This window comes from Hippoglossus hippoglossus, chromosome 9 (genome assembly GCF_009819705.1).
Source record: "Hippoglossus hippoglossus isolate fHipHip1 chromosome 9, fHipHip1.pri, whole genome shotgun sequence".
In the NCBI taxonomy this organism is placed as follows: Eukaryota; Metazoa; Chordata; class Actinopteri; order Pleuronectiformes; family Pleuronectidae; genus Hippoglossus; species Hippoglossus hippoglossus.
Window position 1 is genome coordinate 15,360,347 of NC_047159.1, and position 15,332 is coordinate 15,375,678.

At 41.0% G+C, this 15,332-nt stretch overlaps 1 protein-coding gene across 7 annotated transcripts in view; it reads left to right on the top strand.

Moving 5' to 3' along the window:
* The window catches only part of mctp1a (multiple C2 domains, transmembrane 1a), a 143,255-nt gene that overhangs the window by 39,727 nt on the left and 88,196 nt on the right, over positions 1-15,332 (top strand). For all 7 annotated transcript variants that reach the window (XM_034595301.1, XM_034595293.1, XM_034595294.1 and 4 more), the window contains exon 2: positions 10,703-10,823. In XM_034595301.1, coding sequence (XP_034451192.1) covers positions 10,763-10,823 — 61 coding nt within the window. In that variant the 5' untranslated portion in view covers positions 10,703-10,762. The remainder of the gene's footprint in view (positions 1-10,702; positions 10,824-15,332) is intronic.

Sequence of the window (15,332 nt, forward strand, 5' to 3'; positions counted from 1 at the left end):
AAGACCAATAGAAAAATGTATTTGCTGCTGAATCAGCATCTGCACCAAATGTAATGGTTTCCTTGCTGGCCCAAGCCCCATCCCTCCACAGTGTGGTGGAAATAGCTTCAGTAGTTAAAACATAATCCTGCTAACAAATAAACCAACAAATGGACACGGGTGAAAACATGTATGTAACCTCCTTGGCAGAGGTGAATATAGTCACTGTGAGTCAATGTTAATGCTGATTCACCCCCCCAAGATGTTGTTGAAGATGTCACACTCTTATTTCACTTCAGGGGGCGCTTGAGGGAGAAAGCCTGTAATGGTTTGTAACCTACTGGCTTGAATATCTTCCTCTCCACTATTTCCCTCCCCGGTACATCTTATATATAGATCAATATGAAAGACACATTTCTCGCAGTTTAATATGGCCTCACTGACAGACCTCAAGAACCGTCCTTTCCTTACAAGTGTCTATAGTGTGTGTATGTCAGGCTGTGATGTATTACTAGTCAGTTGTTATTGCAGAGGGTGAGGCTTGAAATTGCAGTGGAGCATTTGGGTATGATGCATTTTCTATGTGCCTTTGCAAAATGTGTCGGTGTTTCTCCTTGTGTAAGTTGATTCATTGGTGTAGAGTGCTGAGCCTACATTCTTTTATCTTGGAAACCTTGAAATGGTAGTTAAATGGATGAATATATATCCTGTGGAGACAAAACTTGTTCCGAGGCTCTGTGGCTGTAATAAAACTATGGAGATAAATATTGGTATTCCTGTATTGGCCTGTGAAATATCACCTCCGACTGGGAGCAGCATTATGCTCAGCCTATCTTTACATTGCACTCACTGTGTCTGTTCACCTTTATTCAATGTTGTTTGTGTGTCATGGTGGGGAGGGTTTTCTTTTACTTCAAACAGATACATGTGTTTTTTATTTATTTATTTCTTTTATGCGGTTGTGTAGCAACTTGCATTTTATGGATTTTCCCGCACAAGACCTCACGCCCTCGAGGAAACAACTTCAGCAGCATGTGCCAGTTTTTCTAACCTCTGCTGTCAGTTCTGCTCGGTGAAGTGCATTTCCTTTCCAGTTCTCTTTTATTGTGAAGTGATCATTTCACATCACCACACATTCATATTCCTGCCAAGAGCTTAAATAACACATTCAATGATTACAATTGTTAATAGTCACTTAAACACACTGAATCATCTTTTAAACTCTGAGAGATAAACCTCTGTTGGGCCATTAGCGTGGCTTAAAGAAAGGATCTGGTGGCTAAGGAAATCATCCATCACAGTGTCCATCCATCCATTATCTACTCTTATCCCTTGAGGGGGGTGGGCTGGAGTCAATCCCAGCTGACATTGTGGTCAAGTCACCAGCGTATTGCAGGGCTGACGTACAGAGACAATAAATTCACTTTGACTTCCAAGTGCACTTAAGTACTTATCAAAGCTGCATGTGTTTGGACTGTGGGAGGAAGCCGGAGCGCTCTGAGAAGACAGACACAAACTCCTCACAGAGAGACCCGGGTCGGCTGACAGGTTCGAAGGAGACAGAGCGATCCGCTGCACCACTGTGCTGCAGTGATCCATCACAGTGTCAATGAACAAAACCGGTAAAAGCCATCTATCAACAGCAACATTTCATTTCATTGTACTCTTGAATGCGTCACCTGACCTCGAACTACTGCTGTAAAACGTTTTCGCTGATGATTAAACCCACAGTGGAGGTTTTGAATGGAAGTTTGGATGCTCATCGGCACATCATTAGTAGATTTTGTTACCACCTCGCCTCGTATTTTTTGTATTGTGTGTTTGTATGCGTGTTTGGTGTCGGCTGATTTGATGGATTATTTAGAACTGTGATGAATCACCTGAGCTGAATTACCTTGCTCTCAAAATGGATCAATATTATATTATAAGAGCCTCATTTAATTTGATAAGCTCATACTGTGGTTTGTTAAATGTATTGTATCAGAGCTTTTTTTTTCAGATGGCACAGTGACAAATGCGTCTAATCTCCTCAGTTATGGCCTCTAGGACTTTAAGTCATTAACTTTGATCATTTCAGATATCCCCTAAAAATATGAGCACATGAGCAAGTTGCTTTCCAAATGGCGTAAATGGAAATGGGTTTATTAAGGCTTATGCAGAAAACCCTCCATTCATTATCCGTAAACTCAAACTCAAAGATTTTTCAGCCTTGAGCACCGCTGTAGAAAACCATAAATAAAATACGAGACAAGATTCTCGGACAGAGAAATGGATGGTCGGAGAAGGATTTCATTCCATTAAAAAGGGGGAGACGAATATTAGTATTATATTGGAAGCAGGAAGAGGCATCTCCACTAACAGACGGAGAACTGTCATGATCTCCTTGTTAATGAGCAAAGCAGAAATGTAAAGTAATTGTTATGCAGGAAGGAAGGTGTAGAGGCTGGAAATGACCTGCCATCGCTGTGAGAAAAGAGAGTCTGGCTCCTCTCGGTGCCCTCGGCTAAATACAGGCTTCCTCCTCCATAACACTGCTGTCACCATGTATAATCCAGGATAAGAAATATATGACTCTGGTTGGAGTTTTTGAAGCAGTCTTGTTGTGATGTGTGAACTTTTGTAAAACTCTCCTCCCATAGGCCATTTTTCACTTAGTTTCATGCAGCTGTCGAGATCAAACTGCAGCTCTCCGCTTAAAGACATGGAAGCACATCGTAAAGAACAATTTTCAAAACAACATTGTCATGAGGCATCGCCATCACCTGTAAATCTGGGAGGTTGTGGATGTTGGAAGTGTTGCTGAAAAACAAAAAAGTGTTTTCTGTGTCATGGTTGAATTATTAACTAAAGAAAAAGAGGCCTGAGGGTCTCATGCTGAATGTGTGCTTCATTTTTTTTACGAGACAGTGAGTACGGATATTTAGGTCATTAATTCAAACGTCCTAAATGTTTTGTGTCTCATGCAGACAAACCTGCAACTCTTTCTGGTTGATTACCAGTAACTGATAAGTTTGTGCCTCTCATACTGGTATTGTAATTTGGTGGGAGACGGCGAAAAGCAGTAGTTTGTTAGTCTGTTTTTTCATCGATTACTCCCTGAATCTTTTTGTTTAACCTCAATGTAAAGTTTGGTTTAACCTTTCAGAGCAGGACATTTAGCAGATCTCCTGCCACTTAACCAGAAAAATGAACACTTGAAGAAACATCAGTGTGATACCTAGCTAAAATAACAGAAACCATCTTTGAGAAAAATTCATTTCTAATGTACTTTGATTTTTTACTTTGTTCCATTTCCCATTTCCCATACATTAACATGGAAGAAGGTGAATTTTTGACCTATACTGCAGCCAGCCAACACAAGATTCAGAAGCAAGAGGCACACAGAAAAAGGCCAAACGTTTTTTTCCCCTTTAGAACAAATGGCTATGGTGAAAAAAGTCATTGATTCCGACATTACATTTTTTAGTGCAATGTAAACTGGGATATAAAATCCATTAAATTAACACAAAACCATAGTTTTCTGTTTCACTTAATTTCTCTTTGTGTAACTAAAACTCTTGTGCGTGCGTGCGTGCGTGCGTGCGTGCGGTTGTACACTGTTACACAGCGGAACTTTAATTGAGGTTCGGGGCCGTTAATGGAAGTGAGCCTGCCTTGACTTAGTGGTTTTTAAGGCATCGTAACATGTCTTGGGAATGAACTGACACTTTGCAAAGCGTATCCTCATAATGTGCTGCTAACCCTCATGTGACCTGCTCCCTGCACTATAAGCAGCAGATACACACTGTGCCTAAAAGCTGCAGCCTGCTGGTGTGGAATATCCTATTGAATATTATACTCTCTCTCTTTTCAGAAGCACAATCCGTCATCTCTCTTATTTATTGATGAAGGGTCAGCTCCTGTCTCTGTGCTGAAAACCCCACCTCATTGTTGTAAGGTTTAGCTTTTGTCGTTGATGGACAAACTGTGATGGACGGACAAATGCACAGAGACACACACAAACAAACACACACACAGCAAGGCCGGACCCTGTTTGTCCCATTACAGTAGTGTGTAGTTATTGGAAAAGGAAATAGCTATTGATTCATATTTAAATGATTCAGTGGGGAATCAGTCTGAAGGGTTTTCTGTGAAACGCTGAAGGCTTGTATCCAAATACCCAGAGCACTCTCCAGTGGGCATCTCCTGGGATTATTTAATGTAAATGTAAAGTGCTCTTGTAGTTGAATCTCACTGGCTCAATGCCACAACGTGTAGTGATGGAAATATTTTCTTGTATTTACATTGTGGTTCTGGATGTTATTTATTCACACATATGCACACCCAGCTTCACACACAAACATCCGGCTCATGGGACAGGATCTACATTTTTGGATCTTTATTAAACATTGTTTGTATTTCTATAAATTCTTATATGTAAATTATGCTGAACTTTGCTTAAAGGGGACATATCATGAAAATTCCACTTTGTTAGTGCTTCTACACGTTAATGTGGGTATCTGGCATGTCTACCAACCCAAAAACTCTGGGAAAAAAACACTTGCGCGTTTTGTTATGGTTCCTCTAAGTCAGAAACGTCATGCTTGAGTGACTCGAATGAGCTTCCTGTGTATTGTGTCGTCACAATACACTGGAAGTCTCCCTACATGGCCTTGGCCCATCCCCCCCGCCCCCCCCCACACTCGTTACGCCGGGTTTACACCGGACGCGCAGCGCCGTTCTCAAGCGCGCAGCCGCCTGGCTGTTCACACGGGACGCGCATTTCTCCGCGCTGGTCAGCCCCATAGACTGTATATATAAGGTCAGCCCGCGATTCTGCTTTCTCCGCTTGTTGTTGTACCCGTTGAATGTCGGGGTTCGGGGGTAAATGATGGTCTTCATAGCCACCCCCCCCCCCCTCTCTTTCTCTCTCTGTCTGTCTGCTTGTGTGCTTGTAGTGGATGGGCAGAGGGGGACATTTAATTATGTGATTGGGAAAATTAAAACTCCAGGACAACAGAAGGGGAATACAAAGTATGGGATGCATATTTGATAATTTATATCATATAAAATATGTAATTTATATCGTTTAAAATCATGGGGGGGAGGGGGGGAGCTGGCTCACTAGCATTTAAAGGAACAGGCACTCAAAACAGGTCACTCTGTGGAGGGCTGTTTTATACAGGGTAAAAAGGGTGCTGTTTTAAATGATCCTTGTGGTATTTTGACCAAAGTATGTTACAGACATTTCATTAAGACCCCAAGGAACCATATCAACTTGTGGTAAAATGGGCATACAATGTCCCCTATAAATAAAGGTTTTTGTTTGTGAAAATAATTCACTAAATTTACCTGTTCGACAGCCAGTGGCCGGAGGCATTAGGTTTTCAGGTTGTCCATCTCATTCTTCTCAACACGATATCTCTAGAACACCTTGAAGGAACCTCTTCAAATTTGGTCTCTACAAACATTTACTTGGATCAAGGATGACCTGATAAGGATTTGGAGGTCAAAGGTCAAGGTCACTCGGACCTCCAACTTCATGAAAGTGTTATCTTTAAAAAACCCTCCGGAACCCTTTCAAATTTGGCACAATTGATCATTTGGCCTCTTGAACTTGATTTCTCAAGTATGTTTTTTCGGCAATTTCTTTGAAATTTTGACCAGTTGACACTGAGACACCAAGATGAACTGATTCGATTACAGTGGTCAAAGGTCACTGTGAACTCGTAGGAGTGTGGAAATAAAAATGTGTGTCGACTAAAACTGTACTGCTTGATGAAGGCATATAACTGCAGGGCGACATTTCTAGTCTTTCTCTATGGGGACCCTGAGATCTCAATGCACTGCGATATAAGAAAACACATGCACATAAAACTGACGCCAATTAAAAAAATGTCCTCAATTTTGCCACCCGTGTGCTGCGAATACCTTCAACACCACCAATTACAGAAACCTGTGTTTTTGTGTTCCCTGGATACACTTCCTTTGTTTTCTGTGGCACTAGCAGGAAGTTAAATTAGCTGTTTGGGGAGAATTTGCAGTGTGTTTTTCTTTTAGTTGTAGTGAATTGATTTGTCGAATTGGATGTGGTTTCTAAAGTCGTAGCTCTCTTGTCCAGTCAGACACACACTGATCTGTAAGGTCTTTTACAAATAGATTATTGCTGACTGGGACTGAAAAGAGCCTGGAAAGTGGGTCGTGGAAGCTTTTGTTTGCTTCTCTGTCAGCTTCAAAGAAACATGACACAGAGCTGGTGGAGTGGGATGGATCTTGGCTGCCTTTCCTTTCCTCTCTCTCTACTCTTATTCTCCACTTCTCTCATTGCGAAGGAGTTTTTAGTGTGTGTCTTTGGAGTGTGTGTCTTTTTAATTGAAGCCTCACCGTACAGAGGAAAGTCTAGTGGACCAAAGGATGCACCGCTGAGATGATTATTGAAAAACCCAGAATCTGTGCATGTGTCTTTTGTGTTGTGTCAGTGTTTTGGTTTCTCATTGGTTTCCTTAAATAACTTTGCTTTTGTTAGTCAACAAATCGTCAATTAAACCTCAGGAGAAGGAAATGTTTGCAACTATCTGTATTCAGCTCAAATGAATATCATTTACACAGATGAAAAAGAGATATAGGTTGCATTTAGCTGCAACAGTGTGTGCAACAATAAGCAGGTGCTCAGTCTTAGTTTTTGCTTTGTACATCCTCACCTCTAATGAATATTAATAACTAGGTTTACCTACGCATAGATGTTCTGAAGCTGTCTCTGTGTACTGCTTTGACAGCAAAATTCACCAGCAAATTGGTGATTTGCAGCCATCTTTGGTGAAGTTGCTATGGAGTTGGATGGCTCCTCAGATTGCATTAGTTGATGCCTTTTCAGATGATGGTACACGCCACTTGTTGTTCTTTTCTTCTGTTGTAATTCAGAACGATTGTGCGTATTTTGCAAATAAGGTTACAGGTTTCATCTTTAGTGATGATGTACTCCCACACACAGGATGCATTGGTTTGCTGCAGTGACCCACCAGGCTTCTGATATGTTGTCTTCTCTGGAGCTTAAAGTATCATTGTAGAGGAGTAAAGTTGCCAAGTCACTAGTCTGTCCAAGACTTAATCCACAGAACTGTGTAAACATTTTACAGTCTGAATTACTCCTTAACAGCAGAAGAAATATGTTTTTCTAAGTATCTTCTGTTATAATATTTGGCAAAAGCTGAGCTTCCAAAGGGAAAAGATGAGTTTATTAGGCAGTTTGTCCATATTGTGTTTTTTCTCTTGGGGAGCATGTTATTAAAAGTGCTGTGCTTGGGTTTAGTTTCAATGACAAAAACACCTGAAGCATTCAGTCTCTGGCAGATCCTTTCCGGCAAATAGGCTCTTCTGTCTTAGTTGAGATACTTTCTTTCTGACATCTCGAACTGCTCGTCATAGACAGACAAAGCCAGAACAAACTGTTTCCTCCATTTTTCGTGGATACCAGGATGCCAAGTCCTACCCCCATTTGATTGGTTTTCCTGGAAAGAAGTGGCGATATCAGCGCCTTTAGAAAAAGTTAAGAGACTTTAAACTACTGCTGCATATCATCCATCCTCATAAGGATCAATTGGGGAAAAAAAAGATGCATTTGTGAGATGGTGTTGATGTTTCTGAGTCAAGCTGCTCATCCTGCAAATGTCACTTTCACTGTTCATGAGTTTGAACATGCAACACAAAGCAAACCTTAGCCTTTAACTGCTCGTTTTGTCCCTTCTGCACAGTTGTAACTCCGCTGCCTGTTTTAGAAAAGATTTCATTGATCCCATCGTGTAAACTGTCGCCAACACAAACAGCCTGCAAATCCATTTCAAATCCTCTCCTCCCTATTATGTTTGTGTGCATCCATGTGTGTATGCGTCTTGTGTCTGTTAGTGGCACTGGGCAGGATACACACAATAAATACAGACAATCTAAAAATACATAGCACTGAAGATTTTATACAAATGCAACAGAAGCATAAAACACGTGCACTGGCATTTTCTGTGGGCAGAGGGTTTTTGGCGATTTCCATCTCCTTCCTAATTGCTTTGTGTTATGATGTGACCCAACCTGACATGGTGGTTTTCCTCTGCGTGTGTCTCTGTTTGTTTATTATTTTTTCACAGACAAAAGGGGCTTAATCTAAGATGGTCAGTCCCCTGCAGTTGTTGTCCAGTCCCATTGGTCGTATATCCACATGCAGTTCAATTACAGTGACTTATACGCTTCGATACTTTTATCCCATCCAATCACAAAGCTACAACTCGGTCTGTCCCTGATGTTCACATTCGTTTCCCTCCGACATTTGCTGAGCCGGTGCACCTGTTATCTAACGGCAAACATTTTGGTGGTTTAGATTTATTTCAGTTTTTACTTTGCCCAGAAGATTGCCTCTAGTTCCTCTTTCAGCAGGTGCTGTTAAGGTAAAATTGTGCTGGGGTTCACTTTTTCCATTGAGATTTTGAAGTTTCAAGCTTTACACTTTTGTCACCCAGCAGTTTTAGGCTTGAATTCTGCTGTGTGTATTCCACACTATGGTCTACACATACTGTTAAAATTATGATTTACATAATCATGCTTAAATTATATATTATTGCACTTGAACGTGTGGTAACAGTTATAATAACACTCCTTTGTCATTGGGCTGCCAGCACTCAAATACACTTGCTGGGAACTGGAGTAATTATTATTTTTTGGTTGGTTGGTTGGTGACTTTTACATTCCTTGACATAACATTTTGAATAGAAGTATTGATGAACAAGTAGGTAAGTATATTGAAAGAATAAGTAAAACAAAATGAATATAATAATGATTATCATCGTATATTTTTATTATTAATATTAATTTTATTATTACTTTTTGCAGCGGGGCAGGCAGGGTTGGATATAGAGAAACATAACATTGAGATTTTCGACGCCCTAATGTTTACAAAGTGTACTTTAATACGTTTTAATAAAATCCATACTATCAAACAAATGTCTCCCCTTGAATCGCTGCTACAAGTTCTTGCTCATTTCCAGTAGTTTGTTTCTCATATTTACAAATCTCTATATCCTCACGCAAAGAGAAAGATTGTTAAGCAAGATCTTCATCACAGTCATCTCCGAGGGCAGCTCAAGATAATTGCTACAATACATTGGGACCGCATGGACCACAGTGTAATTACACTCAACATTATTAACCTGTAGCCTCAGTGCACGGCGGTCACTTAAGAACGGAATGAGCAGTGCAGCACCATCATATCATCAACCCAATATAGGCCCATCATGCCTCATCAATAAAAACACACTGTGGGCTGTTTGAGCATGCAACATAGAAACTTTGTAATATACAGTCTTTGAAGTATGACTGCACCATCATACACAGACATATATGGATCTCCCCCATCCTTCTGTGTTATTACAGGGACTTGTAGGTCACGGCTGCAAAATAAACAAACGGATTAAAGGGTAATTATTACGTTTTAGGTCAGTCAGACATTATTCTTGAGGGAAACACTCACTGCTAATAGTCTCAGGAAATGTAATGAAAGCCCCATTATCAGAGTGTGCATTTTAATGGCAGTGTTAATACAGGGGTCTACTTGTGGGTCGTCGTCTTTTTCTTTCTCCATTTGCAGCCTAATCTTGTTCTTAGTGGTTTGCAGATCTGCCTGCTCCTCCCTGGTGGGAGTTGCTCTTATGCTTTTAGCCTTATAGTGTGATTGGAGCCTTCCAGTGGCCCACAAGCGTTTTTCCCTATCCTTCGTGGATATTCTTAGTCTCATGTCAGAGTACGGGAGCTGGGGAGAAACGACAGGAGTGCCCACGCATGGATCTTCTAATGGGTGAGGAAGAGAAATGAGGGCGGGAGAATAAGATGAGCAAGAGATGGAGAAAGAAAGTAAGCTTCAGTGCATCTCGGAGCACAGCCCGGTTCATTGTGTGGCTTGCTAATGGGCCTCTACTTCCTCTGGGAACCACGATTAGGGCCAGTGGGGAATCCCTGTCAGAGTGGAGTACAGTACTGACCTCAGGGCTACAGCCTGACGTGCAGAGCCACACAGATGACCCCTTCAGTAGCCTGACACTCAGACGCTTCCGAGGGAGGTTCCGTGCTTCCTATCGGTATCAGGCGACCGTACAAATGCTACATATGTTATGTAATATACAAATTTAATCTTACATCAAATCAAGCATGAACAATTTCACTGTTTATGTTTCTAGTCTGATCTTACTGAGGTTTTTTTGCTCTACTGAATGTGATTTATTCAGAGCACGGTGATCCTACTGCAAAATTCAGTCAACTTCTTTCCCTTCACCTGTATAGGTCACTCATAATGGATGATGATTCGCGTCAGGTCGATTTTCGTTACCAATAGTGATGAAGACAAAATCTCCCATGATACCACACTGCTTTACAACTTCATCAAACTATAGGTCTTTTGTTATAGTTTTGATTGAGAGAAGTTACATGTTTAATATAAAAAAATGTATATAAATGTTATTGACCAATAGTAAATGGCAGCTATATAATGAGTCCAATGTCTCCTATGCTTGCTGATTACACAGGAGGGATGTTAATGTGGATGTCCACTATTTTGAGTTTCTTTGTTCACTTGTTCTCCTTCTCTTTCCTTTCTTCAAGCAGAGTTGTCTTTCTTGTCCTTTTCTTATTATTCTCTCTTCCCCCGCCTATTAAAACTTTAATACAGGAGTTATCTGGCCTGAATAACCTTTGTCTCCTCACTCCACAGGGCATCAGCATAGTGGGGCCCAGTAATGCAGAACCCCCACCTCGTCCTCCAAGTCCAGCCATGTACCAGGTGGATATCATCCTGAAGAAAGGGAACAACCTGGCCATCCGAGATCGGACAGGTAGGATCTCTGTTTCTCCTTATGCTTGTTAACTCAACAATTGCGATTTTTATGCAAAGAGATGGGGAAAAGTGCAACCACTGTTATATTTAATTTTTGTATATTCTATTAATTTATCTTCATCCATCTCTTGTGTCTGCCTCTTTTCTCAATGTAATATTTTTAGTCCTCTTTTTTTCTCTTCCTATTCTCACATTTTACTTCCCTTGACTCTCTCACGTCTCCCTGAGCATCTTTGGCTTCAGCTTGAACATTGCCACATTCGGACGTGCTGGGTGGAAGCTTGTATGACCTCCTAGATACTTTTGTCTAATGTGACAAGTCATTTACATTTCATTCACAGTGGGACATGCAGTGTGATCAAGGTTTTTCTTGTTGTTGATTGTATGTAAAGACGACGCATGTGCCTCATGCTCTCGCATTTGTGACAAATATCTAATAATCAAAATCTGAGACCCCCCCCAATAGTCTGTATGGCCCTTTTATAACTTTGTTTGGAGTCAGTGCAGCGTGTTTATGTGCTGGTATCTTGACTTTTTTTGACCCTGTTCAGACCTGGTGTTAACATTTGTCCTGTGGGATCCAATCACAAGTGGTCAGTGCTAAGAACTGGTCTGAATGCCCCCAAATAAGAACTGAATGAGTCCTGAGATCCGATCACTCAGACCACCTCGGAAGTTGGTCTGGGACGCATGTGGCACATTGTTTTTGCTCTTGTCAACTTCAACACGCCATGGACCACCTAGTCAGCTGACAACATCTGACCTGCTACAGTTGAATCATATGCACAATTTGTACGCTTCTCAGTGCCCATATGTTGATTTGTTTGTGGTCACCACCACAATTTCAACACTGATAACCTCACAATGACTGATACTTTTATTTAACATTTTTCATGATAGTAGATCTACTCACAGCATCGATTCATTCAGCCCCTCCTGACACTGCTTGCTCTCTTTCTCTCTCTCTCTCACGAATGTTAATACCAGGTCTGAACAGGGCCTCTGCGTTTCTATTTCACCCATCGTGGGAAGAAAAGAGTCTGTCTACTCTCATGCCAGTATTAAAGATATTATCTCACATTAAATCATCTTGATTAACAGTAGTTTTCTGCTTCTTTGGAGTTGGGTCAGTGATTGTAATTTTAAGTGCAGGACAGACAGCCTCCTGGCCTCTGTGAAAGCTGTCTGTAACACAGCTCTTGCATTGTATTGAAGCAGTGTATAAGTGTATATAAGCAGGCAATAATGTCTTGTGTAGTGGGTAGGACAGCCAACACAAACAAGCAAGGTCTCCCCCGACAGTGGTTTGAATAGTGACTGAAGCCAAGGTCTCATTAGTGGCTGTTGCGGTCTCTGTGCTGACAGTTTAAAACAGTCTGCCCTGCTCCATCTCTTGCACATTTTGCCTGACTGCCTGTCAACCTGGATAATGAGTACGGTGCAGAAATCACCCGTCCTGTCACGAGTCCATCGAAACAGCTCATTATAGAGAGCGGAAGACACAGACATATATGCAGCTTCGTGGAAATACAGTTGATGCCAAATCTTTACATCTAGTTCTGTCCGGACCTTCACGTGTCTCTGCTGTCGTACAGCAGCCGATGGACAAATCGGAGACGGCAGACATGGGATTGACGGGATTTTCCATTTACCTGTCAGTCTAGGCTCCCTTCACAGGTATGTAGAGCAGAGCTCCGCTGCCAAAATTAAAGAAGTTTGTTGGGGGAAGTTCTGCTAACAATTGATTCACTAAAAGCCCCGACATGAATTATAAATGACACAAACAGTTCCCAGTTTTGTCTGCAAAACATTTTGAGGCAAACTCTTTTCAAAAAATACTTCTGCTATATGGGAGTTCACAAATGTCACATCTTCACAGCCAGTGCACCTGGAAGTGAAAGTAAAAATAACTGTGCTCAAAGTAACGTCTCTTCACGCAGACAGACAGGCGTCAAACAGAGCAACACCAAGCATAGCTTACACTGTAGCCTAAAGCTTTATGAAACATTCAAGATATAACACGGGATTGTTTCTCTGACTATGTAGAACAATTCAAAAAAAGACTTTGATATTAAAGGGATAGTTCACCCAAAAATGAAACCCTCATTATCTACTCACCACTACGCCGATGGAGGGGTGGGTGAAGTGTTTGAGCCCACAAAACACTTTAACTATCCCTATAATAACAACCTGCTCAACAGCTGTGTTCAAAGTAAGCATTTTTTATCACCTTGTAGGGGGAATGATGGACAAGCTGGCGGCTGATTTCAGTTTAATTCTAATATCAGTCAACACAGAAGGTCAGTGACGCTTCACAAGAAGCTAACAAAAGCAGAGTTTTTACTGACGCCGCTGCTCTGATCACAGAGACGTGTGCACCCAGAGGCAAGGTTGACTAGCCAGAGACAAAAGAAGGAAGGAGAGGGACTCACCGCAGAAGCATCCAATTCCACACTCTTCCCTTCATGTCCCTTCAGTGAAGTCGTCATGAAGGCAGCCTTTTTGTGGTTGAGTGAGGGAACTAGTGAAAAGGATCAATGAAAGTAAAATGGAGCAGCCCTCAGAGCTAATTACAGCATGTATTGCCATAACAAGTTACTAGAACTTTATAAGATGAAACGTAAATACAAATCATTTGAGAGTACATACCCCTACACAGGCTAATACCCTATCTTGTTATGTCAGAGCAGTGTTTCCCATTATTTAGACTGTGGCGGCACACACCATTTTCTAATTTGTCCCGCCACAGTGTCATGATGGACCCCAAAAATTGTGACACTTCTCGTTATAACATAAGAGATCTCTAACTTGGTGTTTTGCTCTGTTGGTGCATTCTATAGATGTGTGGAACGCAATTTGCTGTGATTTTTGCCGTGTGCTGGCTATCGCCCATTAAGTTGCTCCACACTGTCAGACCCTATAGTTTCAGCTGCAGTTGTTCATGAACCCAGAAGTGGCACACAAAGTGGTTCTTTCTCTAACTTCTCTTTTACTCTTTAGTCTCCATGTCACTTGGAATCTGTTGTGTGTGTGAGAGTGAAATTCTGCAAAGAAAGTAAAATGGAAAATCGGTTGAGTAGTTTTTAAGTAATGCTGCTAACTAGCATAGACACAAACATTACCTCTTTTGGTGGAGGTAATAAGTTAAATTGTGCCAAAGCCATTCCTAGGGCTGCTAAATTTTGAAGAGAAGTACTTGTCTTTGTGATAATCTATTAGGGCTGATGTTCCTTCATCTATTTTTAGTCGCAATAATAAAAAGGATTTTTTTGTTTAAACTTTTATCTGTCCATAATGCAGTATTGTACATTAACAGAAACATGAAGCACAAGATTCACTTAAAACGAATGCAATACCCTTGACACTGACGATGTTTACAGATTCAGTGAGTTTGATGAGAGGTAGCAAGAACAAGTTTACATCTGCAAATCTTACCTGCAAGTGTTATATCCAGTCTTTGTCCCATAAAGACTCTATACAGTAACATTTTCCTAATATGATTTTACATATTTGTCCTATAACTGATATTGAACTTAAAACACTCCTGCTAATTACTTACCTAAAGCTGGGAAATGTAAGCCTTTCTTTATGGGCCAAAGGAAACTCTTTACTCCAGCTGTCACAAGCAGTCACGATCCTCGTAAAGCATTTCAGCCTCTTGCACTTGGATTTCTGCTGAGTGTGCAGATGCTGTCAGGCGACGCCTGAGAGGGTGGACATTGACTCTGAGCCACAGACACAGTGTGGGCATTGACATGGCACATTATACAAATACCTATCGTAAACTTATATATATTTTTATAGGCCTATGATTTCATCCTTCTGCAGTGTTTGCTGAGTTCGAACACTGATGAGTCATGATCCATTTCTCTTACTGGGCAGATTCACTAGTTTTAATGAGAACATCTTTCTTCATTGGCTCCTTTGCATGTTTTCTGGTTTAAGTTGAATTTAAAAGTGCTTCAGCTTAGGTTGTATATGCACCGCTTAAAAATTGAAATCTGGATGACTATAGATTTTCTCTATATGCTCGGAGGTTGGTTGTAATCTACAGTAGATGAGCCATTAGCCACCACAGTACACAGACCAACAAAAGGGGGATCTCCAGTGGGTTTTGCGACTGACGGAAGGTGACATCATTTCATCAGTTATCTTGGCGTTAAACAGACGAGAACCATTTGGTTTCTTTTTCAACGCAACCTCAATTAACTTGGTGTCAGTAGTTTCTTTTGAGTCTGCATGGTGAACTAATTTTCCTTTTTTTCACCAGGAAGGAAAAACAATTCTGTTACATGGTTTGACATTGAGGCTGTAAAATATAAATATTCATTGGACATGGATGAATGAGGGAGACATCATATGATACATGTCTGTCACAGTTGTTGTATCGAGGTTCAGTTTGTAGAGAACATGCGTCTACCTTGATGATGTGGCTTCCCATCTAATCCTGCCTCCATTCATTTACATCTGCCTCTGATGATATTATATTGAGTTTAATCTGCAGGAA